The sequence below is a fragment of the Pogona vitticeps genome, chromosome 1 (assembly GCF_051106095.1).
Source record: "Pogona vitticeps strain Pit_001003342236 chromosome 1, PviZW2.1, whole genome shotgun sequence".
NCBI classification, from domain to species: Eukaryota; Metazoa; Chordata; class Lepidosauria; order Squamata; family Agamidae; genus Pogona; species Pogona vitticeps.
In genome coordinates this window covers 48,049,408-48,070,621 of record NC_135783.1, presented here as the reverse complement: position 1 = coordinate 48,070,621, position 21,214 = coordinate 48,049,408, and the positions used below count along the sequence as shown (strand labels likewise).

The following is a 21,214-nucleotide window of genomic DNA, read 5'->3' as shown; positions in this document are numbered from 1 at the left end:
GCTGACAAACTTTGGACCTTCAAATGGTGCATACGCTTCCCAGGTTAGACACCTCCGTGCTACTACATTGTTTTCCAGCTTCGGGACCTGAGAGCCTGCTTTTACAGTCTCAGTGACCCAGACTCTGTTTGGGACACACAGGGAGTGGCACATGCTGCTGTTCTTAGCTCAGGGCAGCAGGGGGCAGCGTCTCATCTTGCCATACTCTTTCAACTTGCAACAGAGTTTTTTTGGCTTGGCAAACTACAGTACTTTGCCAGAGGCTTACAGGAGAGCAACTTTGTAACAATGAACCCATTTTATATTGTCTCCTGTTCCTGAAAGGATTGCTGAATAGTTGTTCTGTTGATTAAAAATAAAATTAAAGGAGGTTTTTTTTCCACATTGAATGGGAGATAGTTTTGATCAGAAGCCCCAAGTAGGAATAAGGTTGAAGATGCTCATCCTAGTTCTGGGCCATTATTAGATGCTTAAACGTAACCGATTATCTAACATTTGCCTGCCCCAAACTGGCACCCTCTAGATATGTTAAACTACAATAGGAAATGATGGGAATTGTAATTCTTCATGACTGGAAGAGATTATTTTGAGAAATGCTGTTTAGTGTTTGTGACCCCATGCACTGTTTTAGAGATGAAGTCATATTGTGCTGCTAGACATGCTTTGTCCCCTTTATGCTCTGGTTAAATGAACCTGTATTGCGTTTACCCACCTGTATTTTATAGCTGCAGACTGTCAAACACTTGGCTTATATTACAGACAATTGTGAAGTATAGCAAGGTGGAGTACATTTTAGATGATATCTACAATTCTATTATTGGAACTGGTGTGCTGCTCATGCTGTCTGCATAAGGAATTGCCTGCCTTAATGGCCGTTTTGGGTCCCTTGTTGGGAGAAACGCGGCATATAAATAAAACTAATAAAATAAAAATCAAGTGGTTAGTTCTAGATTTTATTGGGGGGGGGTCATTCATTGTAAAGAAAGTAGTGCAAGGAAAAGTTGAAAACAACAGGAAAAGAGCCAGACCAAATATGAGGTGCATTGACTCTGTAAAGGATGCTACCGTCTTGAGTTTGCGAGAGTTGAGCAGGATGGTTAACCATAGAACCTTTTGGAGGCTGTTAATCCACATGGTTGCCAGAAATCTAAAGTGCTTAACAACAGCATCATTGTCCACTGTGTCTCTATCAATGCGTAAGATTGTGCATGTGTAGGCTCAGTTTTTTCTGGGCCAACCTCACATGAGTGGCAGAGATGGAACCTGTACATCAACTGTGTGCGTCTGTGTGCTATTTAGACCTCTGAAATTGCCAGCAGAGACTCCATAGGGTTCTAATGTGTTCTCTTCCCCTCTACGATATATTTAATGAACAACACTGATTGGTGGGACTATTCTTTAAATTGATGAGGTCTTTATGTTCTATGGATCAGAAGGCTCAAGTGCTGGTTCCTGTCTGTGGAGTCCCACCCCAAACAGTTGTTTGGTTTTTCTCATCCTTTATACCACTGCTCAGCTTCCTTTATACCACTGCTCAGCATCAATTTATCAGAGTGGTGGGCCCTGGAATTTACCAGCAAAGCACAAACATTCTGTTGGATTCACTGCTTATTTTATATTTTGTTTTTAATTCTGTTGGGAGATGGTGTTAGAATGGTATTTCTTTTATGTATATGCCCAGGTCACAGCCACTTAACACCACAGCTAGCCTTGGAAGTTTCTTGTGACAACCTTTTCTATTGCTAAGCATGGCAATGATAGGCAGAGATAAAATACTGGAGGACTGATTGGAAAGTGAATGTGGAATACTTACAAACTAGTGTTGGGCATCTCTGTTTAAAGCCTTGCCCATCTGCAAGGGACCATAGAGGTAGCCTGTTATGCCAAAAATAGCAGGCTATTTATGCATACTTGCATCAATTATGTGCAGTATATGCAAGGGATTGTTGTTGGAACTGAAGCTGAAAATGAGAAGCACCTCAGGAAGAATGGGACATTCCAGATGTTGTTGGACTACAGCACCTTGCATTCTCCTCCAGTCTTATGCTGCTTTTGGCTAATGTGGGATGGGAGCCCAAAAACATCACAGTGCTTTCACTGTATAACCAGCTGTGTAATCCTTTCTACTTGCATCAGTATCTTTGCAGAGTCTCTGATCCTTACCTCCAGCTTTTTAACAGTTATCTTAGAATGTAAAAGTGCAGTTCTTTAGAACTGTTTTTAAAATTGCTTTTCCTTTTTTTAAAGGAAAAAAAAACAACTATGCTGTGTTTCTCACCAGTGATTTCAACCTTTGAGTCTAGCTAATAGTAGCTTCAGTCAGCTTGCATGGTCCATAGTCAGGGATTCACCTGGAAATTTAAACCTGAGCCACCTTCAGGTTCAGTAGTTGAGAATGGCTGCCTTCCTATATAGTACTGCTAATTTTGAGTAAAGGGAGATATTTAAGCCAATTTCTTTGGAAGTTACTACTTGGTTTACCTTTTCTTGTGCTGCAGATGTTAGATAGCATCACCAGCTTTATGTTTATCTCTTAATGGGGTTATCTAAGAATTTAGGTTTAAAATGAGATAAAAGAATACAGTAATGACTTTTACTGTGGACATAGAGGTTATCTTGGTGAGAATGTGCACGGAATGATCTCTGAAAATTTAGAATGAATTTTACTGTTTTAAAATATATACATTAAATATGTGATAGTGAGTCAGGGAATGGGGAAAATATACTTCATGTGGCATGCTTTACTTTTAAGGCACCTTCTTTTGGTTCACACGTTCTTGAGAGAATTCTGAAGCATCAAAGCATTGGGAGCAAGTTGGCTTCACTTTTCTTCTTGGAAAGCTCCAAAATCATGAGGTTTTTTTTTTAAAGATTGATCACTCCCCTTCTACTTCCCCACTTACCTCTGAAGGTAACATTATCAGAATAAAAACCCTGTGTAAGAAGTGCAAGATGGCTTAGGGATAAATTGGGGTATCTTATAGATTTGAGTAATAATGTACAGTAGATTGTAGCATCACAGAATTGGAAAGGTATAGAGTTGGGGCAGGGGAGAGTCATATGGCCTACCATAGGCTTCACACTGCAGAAGGCCGTGATATCATCCCTGACAGGAGACTGTTATCAGACCTTTGGTGTAAATAGCTCTAGTGAAGGAGAAACTGTTGTCTCTTCAAGTGTTTGTTCCGCTGCCTAATAGTTCTCACTGTTCAGATATTTCTACTGACGTTTAGGTGAAATCTGCTTCCCTGCCACTTCGGCCCATCGGTTCTAGCTCTGCTTTTTGGAACCGTTGGGAACCGGTCCATTCTGGCTTCTGCAGAACAGTTTGCCAGGTATTTAAGAGCTATTTACCTGCCTCCCTGTCACTTTTTCACTTTTTTTTTTGGTCCAGCTTGAGTATATCCAATCATTTTCTACCATTCTACATAGGATTTTGTTGCCAACTGCCTTGCCATCCTGGGTACCCTTCTCTGAAGTTTCACATTGAACCATGTTTCATTAAGCCTTTCAGATTGCCTTTAACGTTAATTTTTTATCAAAGATTAACAGGTTTGCCTTATTGATACCAAAACTGGGAAGTGTTGTTCTTTTTAATCTCCAGCTCCTGAAACCTGGCAGGTGTGGTCTAAAATGACAACTTCTAACAAATGTTATCCAGTTTCCCCAAGTTCTGGAGGAGATAATGAATACCCCATCATTCTCCCATTTGTTGTCACTTTATGTTGTTTGTTTACTTTCTTGCATTCAGCTGTTTTGCAGCAGGAAAGGGAAGTCTGGCAGGGCTCTAGCCCTGGTGCCTGTTTTTGTAGGGCCCTGCCCCCCTTTAAAAAAAACACACAGACACTAAGCCAGACAGACTGAACAGGATAATAATGTTGTGATTTCAAAAAAAAATTTTTTTTAATATGACCAGTTTCTTGCCCCGTAATCCTAGCAAAGGTGTGAATAATCAGTAATGTGGTTACGTGTCTGGCTGTATGCCTGCAAGTTTCTCAGGCACTAAATTGTTTAATTCTTCAGTTTATAGATAGCTGTATTTTAAGGTTAAGGTCATGTTGAAGGGGAGCGTGAAGGAGGTGGCACAGACCAAGTGCAAAAGGATAGGAGAGGCTAGTAGCAGACTTTGGGTTAGATCAGAAGGTTGTATTTATGTGTGTGTGCGCGGGAGGGTTGAGGAAGGAGCTCTGCTTTCCTAGCTGAGGACTGCCAGTCATTCACTACACATTTTCCTTTCCTGAGTCACTGTCTCTTTAAATAGGCACATATGCTGTGCAGCTCGTAGATATCCTGGACAGAAACTCCTCCTCAGCTGTACCTGCTGCCAGCAGCACTCTGACACTGTCCATGCTCCGCGTGACCAAGAATTAACTTTCAGCAATTAATCAAGAATCTTGTGCTCTGAGCCCTGGAGCCTCCATGTATTTCCCTTTCCCTCCCCCTTCAGCGAAACAACCTTTATGCTGGTTTGTCACAGGTTCAGGACTCCTCAGAAACGCTTACTGGCTTCTGTTTTTTCCATGATGCAAGCAGTTTGTGCTTGTTATCGCCCTGGGTTATCAACCCGCTTGCTGTAGGATTCGAAAGACATATGATCCAAAACCAGCCAAGTTCAGGACAGATGCTATCTTAAATGGCTGTGAGCTGGTCCCCAGCAGCAGAGGGTTTTTTGTTGTGTTTGTTTTGTTTGTTTTTGGTATAATGTAGGCTGGAGAATTGGGTGCTATCCCATATCGTGAGGAGTGTATATATAGGCATGCTGTGCCTACATGTGTGCTCCCAAAAGGGCTTAAATTTAGATCTTCCTACAGCTGGGTCCAGGCATTGCAATGGATCTTGAGTGTTGATGTCTGAGACTTGACATGCATAGAATTAAAAATCTGGAGGGAAAACAGATGCATGTGAATTCATTGCACCTTCCTTCTGGTTTACAGGAGAGATGCTTGCTGTTTTGTTCATGCCTTCAGACATTGTTGGAATATAGAGCCTCATTTCATGGTTAGACCCCATCTATTTCTGTCAAGGCTCTGGTAATGTGGGCCCTCACAGAAATCCGATGGTACATGCATGGTAGCCTTCCTTGATGCTGAAAGTCATCAGTGAAAGTGCTGATGATGGATTGGATCTAGACCAAGTTAGTAGAGGCATTGAAGCCTCTATTTAAGTAGCATGCGAGTGGCAAATTTGTTTGCTTTAATAAAAACTAGATCTTGATCTGAACCTAATCCAGAAATACTAGGTAGAATGGTCCTATACCATGGTAAAAGCAAAATGGAGGGCCTTTCCTGCTAGCATGCAAAATGCGAGACACAAGTAACAGGAAAGAAGAGAAGCAAAGAGGAAAAAATCATTACTTGTCTCTTGAGTTCACTGGCATACAATGGAAGTTGCTTCATTGGAAGGCATGGAATGGTTACTCTCAAGCTTGGGTGGGGAGTGCGGTTGGCATCAGGGCATCATGGAAAATATACTTCAGTGCTGGATTTGGGGAGAAGAGAGTGTCTGGCTTTGTAGAAACAAATAAAAACCCCTGTAGCCAAAATACACTGTTGAAAGGTACAGGAGGGGAGAATTGGTTCAGTACAGGGAAAGGATTAGTATGGGAAAGGGACCTTCATGCTATCTTACTGCCTTTACCTTGTAGGAACGGCTTTGTGACTGGTGTGTGCATGTCCAGCAGGCATGCAGAATCTGGCAGTGGCAGTCAGTTCACTGGTGGAGGAAGGAACTGTATTTTTCAGTGAGGAAGCTGCATGTGGCCAGGTCTGGGAAAATGTGACCTTCCCAGTGCAGAAATACAGTCCCTAGGAAAGAGGGTGGTGGCTTGGTGATTTTCCCTCACAGCTGTGTATTTGAGGGATGTCCGGAAGTAAATGATGAGTAGGAATAGTGGCGGTGTGGGGAAAAATACTGGACTGGGTTCTCTGGACAGGGGCCAGGAAATTCGCTTTTATCCCTGACTCACAAACATTTCTGGAGTTGAGGTAGTTAAAATTCAGAGAAGGCAAATGATAAACCTGTCAGTAATTTCACCCTATCTTGCTTTTCCAGAAACATCTTCCCTGTACTTTATCATCTTGGGCTTTAAGTGCATTTTAACTTCATGGGAAGGCGTTCAAGTGGAAGCGGCAACATGTGCAGAGTCATTTGTCCATGTGCTTGTAATACATTGCCTTAAACATCTTAAGGGCAAAGTTGTCAGAAGAAAAGGCATTCAATTAATTAATTAATTAATTAATTAATTAATCTTTCTTCTCCCCTTATTTTGTAGTGATCTCGTTTTTGGACGTCTTTGATCGCAGTGCATGCAGACCTCTTGAGACCATGGTGGATATTTTCCAGGAGTACCCAGATGAGGTGGAATATATCTTCAAGCCCTCCTGTGTACCCTTGAAGAGATGTGCAGGGTGCTGTAATGATGAGGCACTGGAGTGTGTACCCACAGCTGTGCGCAACATCACTATGGAGGTAAGGCTGTGGTTAAGCAATAGAGTAGGAATGGGAACCTGCATGCTCCTCATAGAGATGGTGGACTGCATCTCCCAACCATTGGTAGCCATTGGTTGGTTTGGGATAAAAGGAATTGCTGTTTAGTGGTATCAGGGGTTAGTGAGGAGGCTGAAAGGAGTAGCAGTCCATTGTCTTAAGCCACAAGCATTGCGATGCTGATAACAGTGCAAAGAGAGAAATGTTACTGGTCTGTGGCTATGGCTTGCTTCCATTGAAATAGTGCATGGGATTGTAAGTGCTTTATTGAATGCTGACATAGGCAGACACTGCCGTTGCAGTGTCTGCCTACCCCTTTCTCACCTGCCTTTGCATTGTGAATGGAATTAAGAGTGACTTCCTAACCACTGCCTTTCCCTGACCAGTTCCACTTGGTGAGCAGTGGCACTAAGTCAAAAAGAGTATAAACAAACCTCATTTGGTTGCCCAAAAGCAGAAGACTGTAGGCTGGCCTCGCAACCTTTATGGGGTGTTCTCGAGGAGGAGGGTCCCTTGCCATTTAGAAGGAAAAGGGACATGTTGCATCCTACTTTCAGGCTAGATAGCTCTGTTCCTCTGAGTTTAGGGAACCAATTGTCTATGGATGCAACACTGTCAAAATGTCAAGGACCCCAGTTGCTGCGGTATCTTTGATCCCTCACTCTCGCTTGAACTTGGAAAAGTTGGATTTTGCACTACAGCTTTAGAAAAAAAAATCCCCCACCAGCATTGTAGGTGTCATTGTGTCCTAGATGATTCTGGTATTTAATAACATTCCAAGATCTGGGGATCAGGCTGAAGAAGATGGACACCCCTAACCCTGCTTACCCTACACCAGAGAGCTTTCACATGAGTTGCTCCCAAGAATCAATTTTCTGTGTTATCTCAAAGTGAACCTGTTGGTTACTGGAAAAATATGTTTAAACAGGTATCATTTATCTTCATTGGCCTTTCAGAGGGTGTGTATCAGGAAACCTCCCTTGTTCTCTCTCTCTCTCTCTCTCTCTCTCTCTCTCTCTCTCTCTTTGCCTTTAACCCTTGTTTTGGCTTCTGTACATTGCAGCCTAAGTTCACCAGTATAGCAGATGCTTCTGTACAAAAGAGAACTGTGAATGGATCTTCTCAAGAGCTGTCCAAGTTAGGGTTTGCCAGTCAAGCTAGAGGTTTTGTCTGGCTGAGTGCAGAGGCACTGCAGGGGTAGGAAGAGAAATAGCATTGTCACAAACAGAAAACGTTCCTTCCTTTTTCTTTTGAATGTAATCATCCTGAAAGAGAGTGGGGTGGAAAGAATAGCTGAGGCTGAGCATACTGTGAGGAGACAGACTTTATACCATGAGCACAGCCAGAATGCCTCCGCTAGACTGTCTTCCTCAGTGTATTCGCGAAGGCTTGTGGGGAAAGCTTCCTCAGCTTTGGAAAACTGCTTCTTCATCCTGATCCAGACAGAGTCCAATCCTCCAGACCTGGAATCAGACCACAGTCATTGCTTACAAATGTCACTGTTGGCACTTCAGATTGGGCCTCTCAAAAGAGGGAGTGTAAATAGTAGGGTGGTTTTGTGGTGCAGACCCAAGACCACAAGTGGGTATGTTAATGGCAAGGAATCCAGTTTTGCTAATGACCATAGTGAAGCCTGGAGTAGTAGCATGTTCAGTTAGTGTTGCTGCTGCTGGCCACTTCAGCAGTGGAGCCATCTTTCTGTGGTGTTTCACAGGGCTCAAGAATAGGCTCCAGAGCAGAAGCGTGTGTAATCCAGAGGTAGCTGTCTGCTGAACAAGGCTGAAAAGCTTGTATTTAAAGCAGTTGTCTGAATTTTCATGTAGTTTTGTACCTGCCCATGGTTTGTATTTCCACTGCCTTCGCAATCCATGTACTGCTCTTTCACTAGTAGTCCTAAATGTGTATGTGTGCATGTCTGTATGTGTCTGTGCACATACACACACCGGTGTTCTTTCCTAAACAGCTTTTCGTTCTACCTGTGAAGAAGCATGATCTACCTCTAAATTCTGTAACTAAAATCTGAGCAAACCTCGCTGGGAGAGGAGGGTGGAGCATCTGTTTTCTTTTAAACAAGTGCACTAGGAATGATAGGAGTTAGTTATGAATGATGTATCTATTTACCAAAAGCTTGTGCTGATTATCAAGGCAGGAATTGGTCAGTTTCACATTTCCTTGGTGCTTTCAGTTTTATGTGGGTCACCTTGGAAATAAGTCCTATTGTAAGGATATGTAAGTCTTGTGGTACTTTTGTGTTATGTGCTGTCAAGCCAAAATTGATGCTCAATTGTAATAAAGCTTCCACAGTGAGATGTTTGAGTGGTTTTACCAGTGCCACCCCTACTCCATGAGTTTCCAGGGCAGAGTGGGGATTCATATCCAAGCTTTCTGAATCCTAGTCTTGTCATCTATCCTCTACACCATGCTGGGGATCAGTAGTACTTACTCCCAAGTAAATGGGCCTAAGATAGTATGTTTCATATACAGTACTAACTTGGTCTTCCAATTTACTTTAATTATTACTATTGGGTTGCTTTGTCTGTTTGTCTGATGGCTACCATGTTGCAAATGTGACTCACCCTGTTTGTTTTCTTTCTTTCTCAACCTCACCCCTCTTTCCATCTTTCATTTTAGATCATGAGAATTAAACACCTTCAGGGCCAGCACATAAGCCTGATGAGCTTCCAAGAGCACAGTAGATGTGAATGCAGGTGAGGATGGAAAAACTTCTGTTTGTGGAAGCAGAACACACTGTAACTGCACTAGTAGGCATTTCACTTTGTGGGCAGGGGGTTATGTTAGTCTCGGGCTGGTGGCTGATGACTGAAAGGCCTGACCAAAGGATAGTATTTTATTAGTTGTTTTTTGTAGAATGCTTGTAAGATGGCTCTTAGATATGTTTACTGGATGATGCGGTTGAGGAACTTTTTTGGGTAATATTAGGCAAGTTACTTTGCCTGTATTTAGAAGCATGTTCTCTTACGTGGTGAGGAAATATTTTGTCTTGTCATGCGTTTTTCTTGTTTCAGTGTCTTGCATTCCAACATGCTTTGTTCAAGCATGTTGAAATGAAGGCATTTATTACTGAGGAAATAGCATTTTGGAAGGAAGAATGGGTTAATAGAGAAGACATATTTCCCTTAATGTCTGCTTTGTCACTTGGAGTGACTAGCAAGAGGGGCATTCCTTGTGTTATTCCAATATTACAACAGCATGTGGCTGTTGTAACATTGGCCAGCATTCTCCAGCTTACTGCTCTCCAGATGTTTGGGGCTCCAGTTCAAATTCTGCTTGGTCAGTGGTCAATGATAATAACAACTTAGCCCTGTACTATAAGATATAAAGCATTATAGTTCTAATTATATCTGCAACAAGTTGGGCTAAGATGGTGAAAAGGTGGGTCCAATGTCTGTCATCGTTCCTCTCCTGACTTTGTTCCTTTTGTCTCTTTCCTCATAGACCAAAGAAAGAAGTCAGAATTAGACAAGAAAAGTAAGTGACGTGGCTTATGTGTTTTCCCACCTTCCCTTTGGTGTTGGTAATTACCTTTTCTTTTTTTGATCAGAAACAAATGCTGACCAAAAAAAAGAGTGTAACCAATCAAGCAGTCGTTTTAATTGTTGATGCCTTGAATCCATTCCTTGTGGGCATCTGTAGCAGCTTCAATGTTGTGGCATTTTTCCTGGCCAAATGGCTTTGCTTCTACAAATGTGTAAAGGGCAGCAAGGAAGTAACAAGATGCTTCCCCCCCCCACCCCCTTTTGGGAATGGATTCTAGGTGGAAGTTTCTTTTGTGTAGTTCTCTCTCTGAATACTCAAAACGATTGCTTTTTCTCTTTCTATTGCTTCTTGGGTGACAATTTGCTGAATGATTCAGTGGTTTGCATAGCTTCCTAACATCAAGGCTGTGCATGCAAGCTTTATTGCCTCTCTCAGAGAAGGGGAATGTCAGCCTGCTGAAAAACCTGAAAGTAAAAACCCAATTAGGGTGTGGGCAGCGATCTGTATGTGAATGGACTTTGCATATTGATTGTGAGGGTGGTGTCCAGTAAAGCCCTTTGTCTAGTCAGCTTTCTTTGCCAGGGGTCCTGTTGGATGGCTTAGGCTATATTGCCGTCATCCATGACTGTTGGTCATGCTGGCTGTGCTGATGGGAGTTGTAGTCTAAAACATTTCTAGGATATTGGGTTGAGAAGGGTTGTTCGTGACAATAAGGTGACTTGGCTCATGAGAATGGGACTGGTCAGTGCTATAATGTGAAACTGAAAATTGCTTTCACCAGTCACTTTCAGATGATAGCAAGCATGGGAAATGTGATGGTTTCTTTTCACATCCAGCTTGATAAACAAAAAACTATATGTATACGCAATATAAGTGGCATGAGTTGCACAACTTATTGTCACAGATTTGATATGGAAACAGAGGCAGATGAGACAGAGAGAACAGTGTAGGGGCCAGCTGTGTTGCTGTTCCCACATCCCTTTCCCTTGGAACCTATTATAGGAAGCCACCATGGTAATAAGAGAAGGAATAGCAACTTGGCTGATTCTCTCTGGAGTACTGACTATTCTCATTGTTGAACTGGGTACTCAGGTAGCTCATAGGTGTGAAAATGTGTGGCTATGATCATGAACACTAGTGCTGATGGGATGCAGCCAAAACACCCTCTTCTTTTACTGTAACTTTCATTTTTCATCCCTTTTGCCTAAGCTTTAGGTGGGCTTGTGTTGCTTTGCCAGTCTTGCTTCACATGTGGTGCTTTGTTCTGGGTTATGCTGAAATTTCTCTCCTGCTTGTTACCAGCTTCTGAATTAATCCTAAAGGAAACTTCCCTTCATCTTTCCCGCTTGTAGCACTAGTTCTAGGTATGTCCTGTGATGCTTACGGTTAGAAAAGGAAATGAATGCCAAACAACTGGCTTTAACAAGTCTGAGGAAAACGTCTGCCTTTTTAGCTTTCTCCCCACCGTGGACTTTTCTTTTTCATCCAGTTGAGATGGGCTGGGAAAGAAGCAGAACTAGGAGTGACCAGGGGGAATCGTTCTGAAAGGGTTTTGCAAGAAGAGTCCATTACCTTGACTTCCTTTCTCTGCACTTTCCCTCCTTGGCTCACTCAAGATTTCCACAAACATCTACTTGAGCATTTGGGCTGGAGCTGTGCTTTCCTAATCTAGATATGGTGCCATTATTGAAAGTCAGTTATATGGTGAAAGACTGACAGAAGGTCTTGGCCCATCTGTTTTAAGGCTATTTCCTGTTTTCCTGATGTCTAGTTACAAGGGAATTGGGGAATGAGTCTACTTTTTGACTTTCTCTTATCCTTGTGTTAAAGAAGTGACTCCAGATTTTCTGGAAAAGAAAGATGCAGTGTCATCTTCCAGGGATTTATAATTAGATGAGGCCTCCTTTCAGGGTGGATAAAACTCTATGATTAAAAAAAAAAAAGTTTTAAATCCCAATTTAAATTTTTTAACAATTGATTTTTTTAATTTAAATCATCCCAAAAATCCAGTTCTTAAGATTTAAATCATGATTGACATTGATTTACATTTTAATCAAATCCACCCTGCTTCCTTGTCATATCATGATAATCTCATGTAAAAAATATTTGTTTGGCAGGTCTCTAAATTGCTGGTTGGGGCTTAAAAAGCAAGAGATCCTGACCCGTCAGTAATTCTGGTTACAAGCCCTCTTCTTGTATCATTCTTTACCTTCCCACATGTGTTACTATGTTTGTCTTCCTGGGCAACCCCAGAAGCAAAGAAATAATAAGGCTGGTTGCTCTATCCTTAGTCTTCTGTGAAAGATACCCATAGAAGTGGAATGGTCTGCTGGTTTGAGAGATGCCATAATAGCCAAAGGAAATGAGCATGTTGAGGGTCAGATGTAGGTTAGCAGTTTACACCAATCTTTCCCAGTCTGATGATTTCCAAATGTTAGTATTCCAACTCCATCGGGTCCATCCAGCATGGCCATTGGCTGAGATTGCTTGGAGTTGTACTTCATAATATACAAAGGGGACCAGGTTGGGAAAGGCAGGTCTTCATCCTTCTCGGCAAAGTGTGGACTTACCTGGTCTTCCACTCGTCACTTGCTGGTGGCTGTTTTCCAGACACTGTGATGGCATTTTCAGAGCAGACGTGCTACATCCAGAGGTCATCATGGCACATGGCATGCACAGTTTCTCAATGGCAGTTCCTCAATCTTCATTGTCTCTTCCTGGATAATGATGGCTGATAGGTTGCACCTGAGTGCTAATGATTTTTCAGCCTCCTGAGTGGGGTGGAGAACCTCTTATTTCTTAACAGAGCAGCAGAATTGTATGCTGAGACATACCAGGGTTTGCCTCCAAGTTGGAGAGTGAGTCACCATGTTCTGTTTCAGCTGTTTGGTTCATCTGGGAAGAGTTGTGCAGGATGCGTGGAAAAGCTGGTACATGAGGAGAGGCAATAAAGGCCTTGACTCAAAGACCTTCCAGCCTTCCATTCTTTATGTCAGGGTAGAGAAGCTCTGACCTTCTGATATTTGGAGCACCAGTGCCTATGGCTGTGTCGGTTAGAGTTGGGAGGCCAAAGCATCTGGAGGGCCAGATATTTCCACCCTTGCTTTATGTGTCCTTTTCTCCAAAAAGGGTATGTAGCCCCGCCTCCTTTTCTATTTCTTCCCTCCTCCCCTTTTTTTCTTGCTTTCTCGCTTTTTTCCTTTCTCTCTGCTTTTTTTGTTTTGTTTTTCTTCCAGAAAATCAAAGCGAGGAAAGGGGAAGGGTCAAAAGAGAAAGCGCAAGAGAGGCCGGTATAAACCCCCAAACTTGTACGTTTTGCATCATGTGCTTGCAGACTCTGCCTTTCCCCTTTTACCTCCCATCATTCCCCTCAAATCAAAGCAGCTGCTTGCAATTCACCTAATTAAAACTCGATCAATCAACCACCCAACCAGTGTCCACCTGCTTCTCCAAATTGCTCATTCATGGTGCCTGGTGGTGGTGGTGGTGTCACTTTGCCACACTGGGAGCAGAAGCATAAAAGACCAAGGGCCACTTTTCTTGCTTGAGACATAATTCTTTCTCTCTTAAGGGCACAGCAACATGAACGGATAGGCAGCCTTCTGTTATTTTGTTTTCTGCTGCTACAGCACCTTGCAATGGCCTGTATGATTTCCCTTCTCTCCTCCCTTAATCCCCGGCTCCCAGCTTTCACTTTAAGCCTGTCATTGTTGAAGAGGTTGGCACTGAAGGCTTGGCCCTTGCTGTTCGTGCATGTTTGTGTCTGTGTCTGTGTGTGGGGTTTCATGGTAACACTAACTAAAGAGAAGCTAGAGGATGCTGGGAAAAGCAGGGCATGCCGTCTCTGTTCCTTTTTCTCTCTCTTTGCTGGGTATTGGTGCCTTTCCCTTATTTTTCTGCATCTCCTATCAATTCGCAAAATCCTGCATTATTGAGAATCTCTCAGGTGTGGCCTAAAGTAGGATATTTGAGCAGAGTTTTTGCAGACAGGCTGTCCCAAGTCAATTCTAAGGAAAATTAATTCATTCATTTAGGAGCAGCTGAATCCAGGAACCTTTTTTTCCTCTCCCTGCCCCCTTTTATACAGCTGTTGCCCTAGTTGACATGAGTGAGTTTCTCTGTAGGAAGAGATGCTGCTGTGTATTCTGCTGCTGGCAGGCTGTGACCTCTATACTATAGCGAGGCCCCCCACAATGCCTGCCTCAGCAGATTGGACTAATGCAGGATTTGTGGATTTGTGCGGTTGTCGAGTTTATCTCTATCTTGTTTTTTTAAAAAGCTGTTGCAAGTGTTGGAATGCATTTGGGGAGAGTGGCCACCACCTAGCAGTGTTTTGGATGGGCAGTGCTGGGTGTGTGGATTATGTGGGGGGTGAGGGTAGGGGTTGCTTCAATGTTTAGGGTGTTGCATGTATAAATTTCTTCCCGCTAAAGCGCTGTAGCTTAGACCTCTTTCCTTTTGCCTTTTTGCAGTCACTGTGAACCTTGCTCAGAAAGGAGAAAGCACTTGTACAAACAAGATCCCCAGACCTGTAAATGTTCCTGCAAATTCACAGACTCACGTTGCAAGTCGAGGCAGCTTGAGTTAAACGAGCGCACTTGCAGGTTTGTGTCCTGAAAAATGAAAGAGGGGGAAAAAATCATACATCTATACACATGTACAAGATACATACAGATGCATATCCACACACATACACACTAAGAAAGAGGATTTGCTTCTTGCTTGCTTTTGGTGCTGATGTCCTATCACCTCTCATTTCCTCTGCTTTATATTGGTAGGAAGAGTGTTGTAAGAAAGGAACAGTGTTACCTGTCTGGCCATGTGAGCTTCCTGTGTTCTGCTAGGGTTGAGCTGGAAGGATTGCAGATTGGGTGGTGTACCTGCTGAACGTATTCCTTGGAGAATAATATGGCTCATTCCATGTGGCAAGGAAGAAGGGCCAAAGGCCTTTTATACAATAGCAGCCACAAGTCATTTTTTTACTTTACAGTCCGGCAGATTATTCTCACTGGAGTAGATTATTTGTCTGCACGAGACACTTGTGGCTGCACCTCCTGATAACATTAGATTATTCCCTTACTTTTGTTTTCAAGATTTAAGGGAAACCCAAGTGCATGAGAGCATGATCTAATCTTGTCAAAATCTGGCTCGTCATGAAATGAGTCTACCTAGGATTGAGCCATAAGGTGTAGGCACGTCTTCGGTTTTGTATGCGTTTCCAATAAGATAGTGTAATCAGCTCTTTCTTCCCTCACTTTTCATTATATGAATATAATCAGAAATGTGATATACATGGCTAGGTTTCTTGACCATAGGTAATTCAAAATTGGCAAAAGAGAAGCTTATGCAATCCTTGCTGTATGCTACCTAAGATCTGCCTGTGTGCACATAGGTTATCAGTATTCCTGTCTCTGCCTTATGGCCCCCAAATGACACACTACCCTTCATGATCCCAGAGCTTGTTGCCACTGTGGGTTTCATGTATCTATTAGGGTGTGTTAGATTGTTGCAATAAGCTTGCACACTTTTGGAATTGTGGTTTATTTGACATAAGGTTGCCTGACCACACCAGATATGATCAGGAACCACAAAAGCAACTGCAGATCTTCTATCCATGAGTTGTTTATTGTGATGTCCAAACTTGACACTTCCTTTGGTTTGTTTGTTTTCCAACAAGCCAGAGAACAGAAATAGGAGTGATAATACCTAATAAACCAAAATTCAAAAGCCTTCTGATTAATGCAGCCAGTTAAAATCGCTGTGTTGATTTTTGGAAGACATACATGCCTTTATGCCTCTGAAGGATCAGTATTCACAAGCAGAGACTAAAAGGGCTGGAACCTGCCCAGATTTCTGGGCCTAGCATGTGTGGTTCTTCAGTCTTCTAGTGCAGTAGAAAAGTGTGCTCTCAGTAATCGTTGTGTTGGGCTATTCTTAAAGAAAACAAGTGGGAAAGGGCATATTGGTGCAGAGGATGCTCGGTTCTCTGCCAGTGGAGGAGCTACTCTATATGTACTGAGCTTCCTCTTTTGTGCGGTTGTAACCCGAGTGTGGATGCCTCCTGCTGCAGAAAGAAGAGAGCCAGCCAGCTCTTCTTGGGTTACAGTTCACCCTGCAGAAATTGTCCATGGAGAGAAACCAGACAGCTCCCTGTCCTTGACCTTTATAGTTTTTCCTTGGACTGTCTCATGTACAGCTTGAAATCATCCTTGCAGAAAGCCTAGGAGTGTTCTCAAGCCAGGAAGAAAAGTTATCTTGAAGTGAGAAGTTATTTGCCCCAAGGCTGCTGGTTTCTCATCTCACTCTTGTGTTGGACTACGGCCAGTAACAAAAGGCTTTTTTTGAGTTCGGACTCAGTCTGGACTCATTGGGGCTGGCAACTTGGTTGTGGTTTTGGTGTGAGCTGCTTCAGCTGAATGTCCTTCCTGTCACTCTAAGAGACTTTCTATGTGTGGCACATCCATTTCTTCTTCTTTTTCTCCTGCTGCTTCTACAAACTGCTTCTGTGTTGGACACTAACCTCTGCCTCTTTGTAAACAATGGAATGAGACACTTATTTTTCTTTGCATGAGACACTCGTGGCTGCACCTTATAAACGGAAGCTAAAAAGGCTAGCTTGGCAATGAGGCTGTTTGCGCATATGCATCCTTTTGTGTATGTCTGACTAGAGGTGTGTGAGGTTATTAAAAGACAACTATGGAAGGGAATTAGCTTTCTTTCCATGCTTTCCTGGTATGGGGAAAAACTAAATTCTGATCTTGGTGTCTTTCCCCTTGTTTTGTAGAGATTGTGAGGAAGATTGGTTTGTCCAGTCTTCTTTCTTCATATTCCTCTTCTTAACTGCCATAGCCCTCATCACATCAGAGAACCATGCATCAGATTTTCTTCTGAAAAGCTTAACCTCTCTTCCTTTCTCCCTTCTTTTTAATAGATGTGAAAAACCAAGACGGTGAGCAGCAGAGAAGAAATGGGTTGGTGGGGGAAAGAGCCTCAGTTCTGGAGCCTGATATCTCGCCTGGTCAAAAAACACTAATCCAAATGAACACTAAAAATGAAGGATCAGTAGAGCACAGCACTTTTTGAGTATGGACGATGGACTCCGGTAGGAACATTCCCCGAGGACCCGCACAAGATTCACCTTTTGGGTTTTGGACTGGTTTTTATTGAGAGACTTTCCTTCTCATGCTGCTAAATAACGAAGCCAGGGAGATTGGAGTGGCGTATGTGGCTTTGGGACTCCCATTTCACTCGAATAATATATAAAATATATATGTATGTATGTGTATATATAGATATACATATATATATATATATATCTCATGAATTTTTGAAACATTGCTAACAATATTGGTGTCTTCACTGGATATAATCAACTGCTGTGGACACAAGTGGGCTACATGGGGCGAAAAGAAAAGGAAACTCCAACTGGACATCAGTCAAAGTGCTTACTTTTTTTTTAATCTTCATACTCTTGCTGACTCTTTAAAGCACGCTGGTCCAGCTTGATTGCCATTTCTCCCTCCGTTAGTCTTGTGTGTGTGCCAGAGAGGTGGCAAAAGACTTCCAAAGATGGCACCTTGAAATATGGTGGGTCAAAAGGTCAAGCAAAAACTCTAGATGCTAGGACTGAGGATTCTGTCAACTTTCCTCCCCAATCTTCAGGCTCCTGGATTGCAACTTTCCTGCTTTGCTGGAACTTTGGTTTGCATTTTCATATTGACCCTCTTCAGGAACTTCATCATGGATGTTTATTCTGGCCTTAATGGTGGAGAACTGGTTGATGCAAGGACTCATCAGTATGAGAGAGGCATCACTGGAATTGGCAATCTTCCACCCCTGTTGGCTACTTAAATAAAGGAGAGAGAGATATTTATGGCTGATAGTATGTAGAAGCAAGAATTGGGGACCGGTGTCTAGCCAGGCAGTTGAACAGCACTGTCTGCCATTATTATGCACAGAGCTGCCAATGAAGATGCTTACATAACATCTCTGGAAAGGGATATTAATCTAAAGTATATATGTACAATAGGCAAGGATGTGTGAGTGATTGTCTGTGAGGGGTTGGGTGGTATGTACCTTCATCTGTATAGGCATTTGGGGGTCTAATGCTTTCAAAGCCAGATGGCATCATTTCAGGGCTAATGGGCAACACCTGATGAAAGCTTACTTACAGTGTTGTGAATTTACTCAGATTCTCAATCTGTTGTGACATGAAAGTGTTCATGAAAAGTGTTGTGTTCTATTCTACCACTAAGCTGCATGGGTGGGATTATGTCATCTATACACGTCTACCTTTTTATCTGAAAAAGTGTTTGGTTGCAACAGAAACATACTTAAGAGGACAGCAGCCCTGTCCAGGTGTTACACATAAGGTAAGTGTGGTGAAAACAATGTTGAGTGGGAGGGACTGTTTTAGTCCTTTCTCAGCCAATGTTGCACCACTTTTCCCTCCAGTATGCCAGCAACCCCTTCCTTCAATGTGGAGCCAGGGTTCTGAATCACATGAGGAGGAACCTCATCATTTACATGGGAAGAACAGTATTACTGTGGAGGCCAAGGCTAAATGTGTGCCATGTGGAAACTGAGGCCTTAGTTTGCCTTCTCATCTGATGCTGTCAGATATGTTGAGCTATAGTTCCCACTGCCATAGCTAGTTATGTTTGGAATGATGGGATTTGCACTTCACTGTGTCAGGAGAGTGCCAAATTAAAGAAAGGTGTCTTATGTTTTCCTTTCCATTTGCTAAATGCTTGATGCTATATTTGGAATGCTTGTCTGAAATAGCTAGATACAAATGAAGTGTTAATGTGACTGTTAACTCCACTAATCTTGACAGACCTGCTTCTGTAGCAGGAGGTTGAGTTCATGCATGTGGAGAGACTTGTAAAGGTAGCTAGGTCCCCAGAAAGAGGGTTTTATTCTGCCTCTTCAGCTTTCAGAAGTACCATCTAAGTCCCTTTAAAGCCCAAATCATTTTAAAGCAAAATTTGAAATATAGTCCAGCCCGTTTTAAAGGAGTAGTCACAGTGGTGTGTTTAATTAAAGTCAGGCCAAGTTCAAAGCCACAATAAAACTGCATTACTTACGTTTAATATGCATTGCCTAAAATCCTGAGATTGTCTGATCTGCATATAGAGATGGGTTTTTGCTAATTGCTTCCAACCAGATCTCTGTGCGCGGCCCTTTGAAATTTTGCCTTCCCCCCCTTGCTATAGAGACTTTCACTGTGGGAAGTTGGCTGTAGCCTCCTTGATTTCCTCAGATCCAGATTAAGGGATATGGAAGTGCTCTTATGGGATCAGTCCACAATGCTCCGTGCCTTGATACATGAATCACTTGAAAAACCAAAGCATCCCAAGCCAGTAAGTGAGCATTTAGGACATTTTTGCTCTAGAGATAATCTGGAACAGTGGAAGGTTAAAGCCAATGATATACTTTAAATGACAGAAACTTGTTGACCTCCCCAAAGACTCACTTTACCTACAAGTGCATGGTGAGAGTGGGAGCCACAATGATTGTGTTGGTAAGTGCATCGTAACAAACCAGGTGTGTAATCCACTGGTAAGTTTTCTGCAGTTCTGGGTGGAATTTGTGGCTCTTGAACTTCAATTGATCCTGCAGCAGGTACGTTTTCCTGTTGATTGTACCCAAAATCTGTGACATTGCAAGCAGCTTCTGCTGGGCTGTTACCAGCTGGTATGTGGCACAGATGTTTCTAAATTTAGAAGCAACCTTGTTGTCCTAGAAAATCTTATTCCTGTGTTATCTATGTACCATATACTGGGACTCTGTGTGTATGCACATGTGCCATTGCTATGCATAGATCTGTGGCTTTATGGTGGTTCAAGCGATAGCCAGTGAGTTCACCTTTGAAAAAGCTGGTTGTGATTTAGTGATGGAATGTGTGGAACTGAATCTGAGCATTTCCTTTCTGTACAGAGGGTACAGGGTTGTCCTGGCTTCTGTTCTTTTCCCAAAAGAGGTCCAGCACTTTCAAAATGACAGAGCTGGCCACTTGTTTGCCACTGCAAACATATTTCCTTATTTATTGTCAGGTATTGTGTTTGTAGCCTTGTGTACTGGGTGCAGAAACCTCAAACCACATGACCAGTTATACTTCTCACGATGCAGAAAATTGCTTCCAATTGCCTTTCCAGGATTGGGGTGTGTATTTGGATCTCAGCTTCATTTTAAAAAAATTAAATTATATGTATTCTATGTCTGAAAGCTGCCAAATGCCTGTTTATGCATAACAAGAAACTGTCCTAAAAAAATTGTGACAAGTGTAATGATTAACCACTATGAAATCCCCTTCCAGACAATAGAAAATGTGGTATGAGTGTGTGGGTGTGTGGGGGTAGGTGTGAATGTGCACACAACTGAAATGTATATATTCATGTTGTATGAGGTGACAAACATTGTTCTATATACTTGTTTAATATCCCTTTTTAAATTTTAGAAATTAAAAAAATAATTTAAACTAGGTATTTTTCAGTATTCTTTGTTAATATTTAATTTTACTATTTATAAACTGAACCTCCTTTTTTTGTACTGTTAAGTTTTAATTTTTAACTCTTCTGTTCCATCCAATCTCTCCCCAATTGTTTTCAGAGTCAGTAGCATGATCAATTATTTAATTAATATCTCTAACACCCACCCCTACACATTCCTCCAGAGGCAAGGGTTATACATCTACATATTATATATATATATATATTTGGATATATGTATGTGTGTGTGTGTATATATATATGTTTATGTATATGTGTGATTCGGATTAAATAGACACTACGATTTTTATATATGTAAACTTCTCCCTGCCCCTGAAATATAGAAAATTTTACTATCATTTTATTTATTGGTGCTACTGTTTATCTGTAATGTGGCGATAAAAGAATTCACTAGCCACATGGGCTAATCTCAAGATTCCATATGAACTATTTATTTTTAGACAAAAATAACAAATATATCTTTTAAAAAAACCATCATCTATGGCTTTTTTTGTAATAAAGAATTTAATTCTCATATTGTTTTCTTTTTTCTGTTTTGCATCTTTTTCTGTTTGATATTTTGAACTGGATTTACTCATCGGCTTTAATGGAAGCAAATACAAGCTGTCAGAATACATTTCAGAAAGGGGTGTGACAAGGCACTTCATACAGAGTAAACTCACGAAATTAAAATCCAAATTCTGTAACAATGGAATATGCACATTCCCTGGACTACTAAA

The 21,214-nt window shown here is 41.9% G+C and overlaps 1 protein-coding gene across 8 annotated transcripts in view; it reads left to right on the top strand.

Moving 5' to 3' along the window:
- The window catches only part of VEGFA (vascular endothelial growth factor A), a 31,077-nt gene extending 10,068 nt beyond the window's left edge, over positions 1-21,009 (top strand). For 3 of the 8 annotated variants that reach the window (XM_020785106.3, XM_020785107.3, XM_020785109.3), the window contains exons 3-8: positions 6,272-6,468; positions 9,118-9,194; positions 9,943-9,975; positions 13,221-13,292; positions 14,457-14,588; positions 16,916-21,009. In XM_020785106.3, coding sequence (XP_020640765.1) covers positions 6,272-6,468; positions 9,118-9,194; positions 9,943-9,975; positions 13,221-13,292; positions 14,457-14,588; positions 16,916-16,937 — 533 coding nt within the window. In that variant the 3' untranslated portion in view covers positions 16,938-21,009. The remainder of the gene's footprint in view (positions 1-6,271; positions 6,469-9,117; positions 9,195-9,942; positions 9,976-13,220; positions 13,293-14,456; positions 14,589-16,915) is intronic. The other 5 variants (XM_020785110.3, XM_078383054.1, XM_072991924.2 and 2 more) reach the window with 4 other exon arrangements.
- The last annotated feature ends 205 nt before the right edge of the window (positions 21,010-21,214 follow it).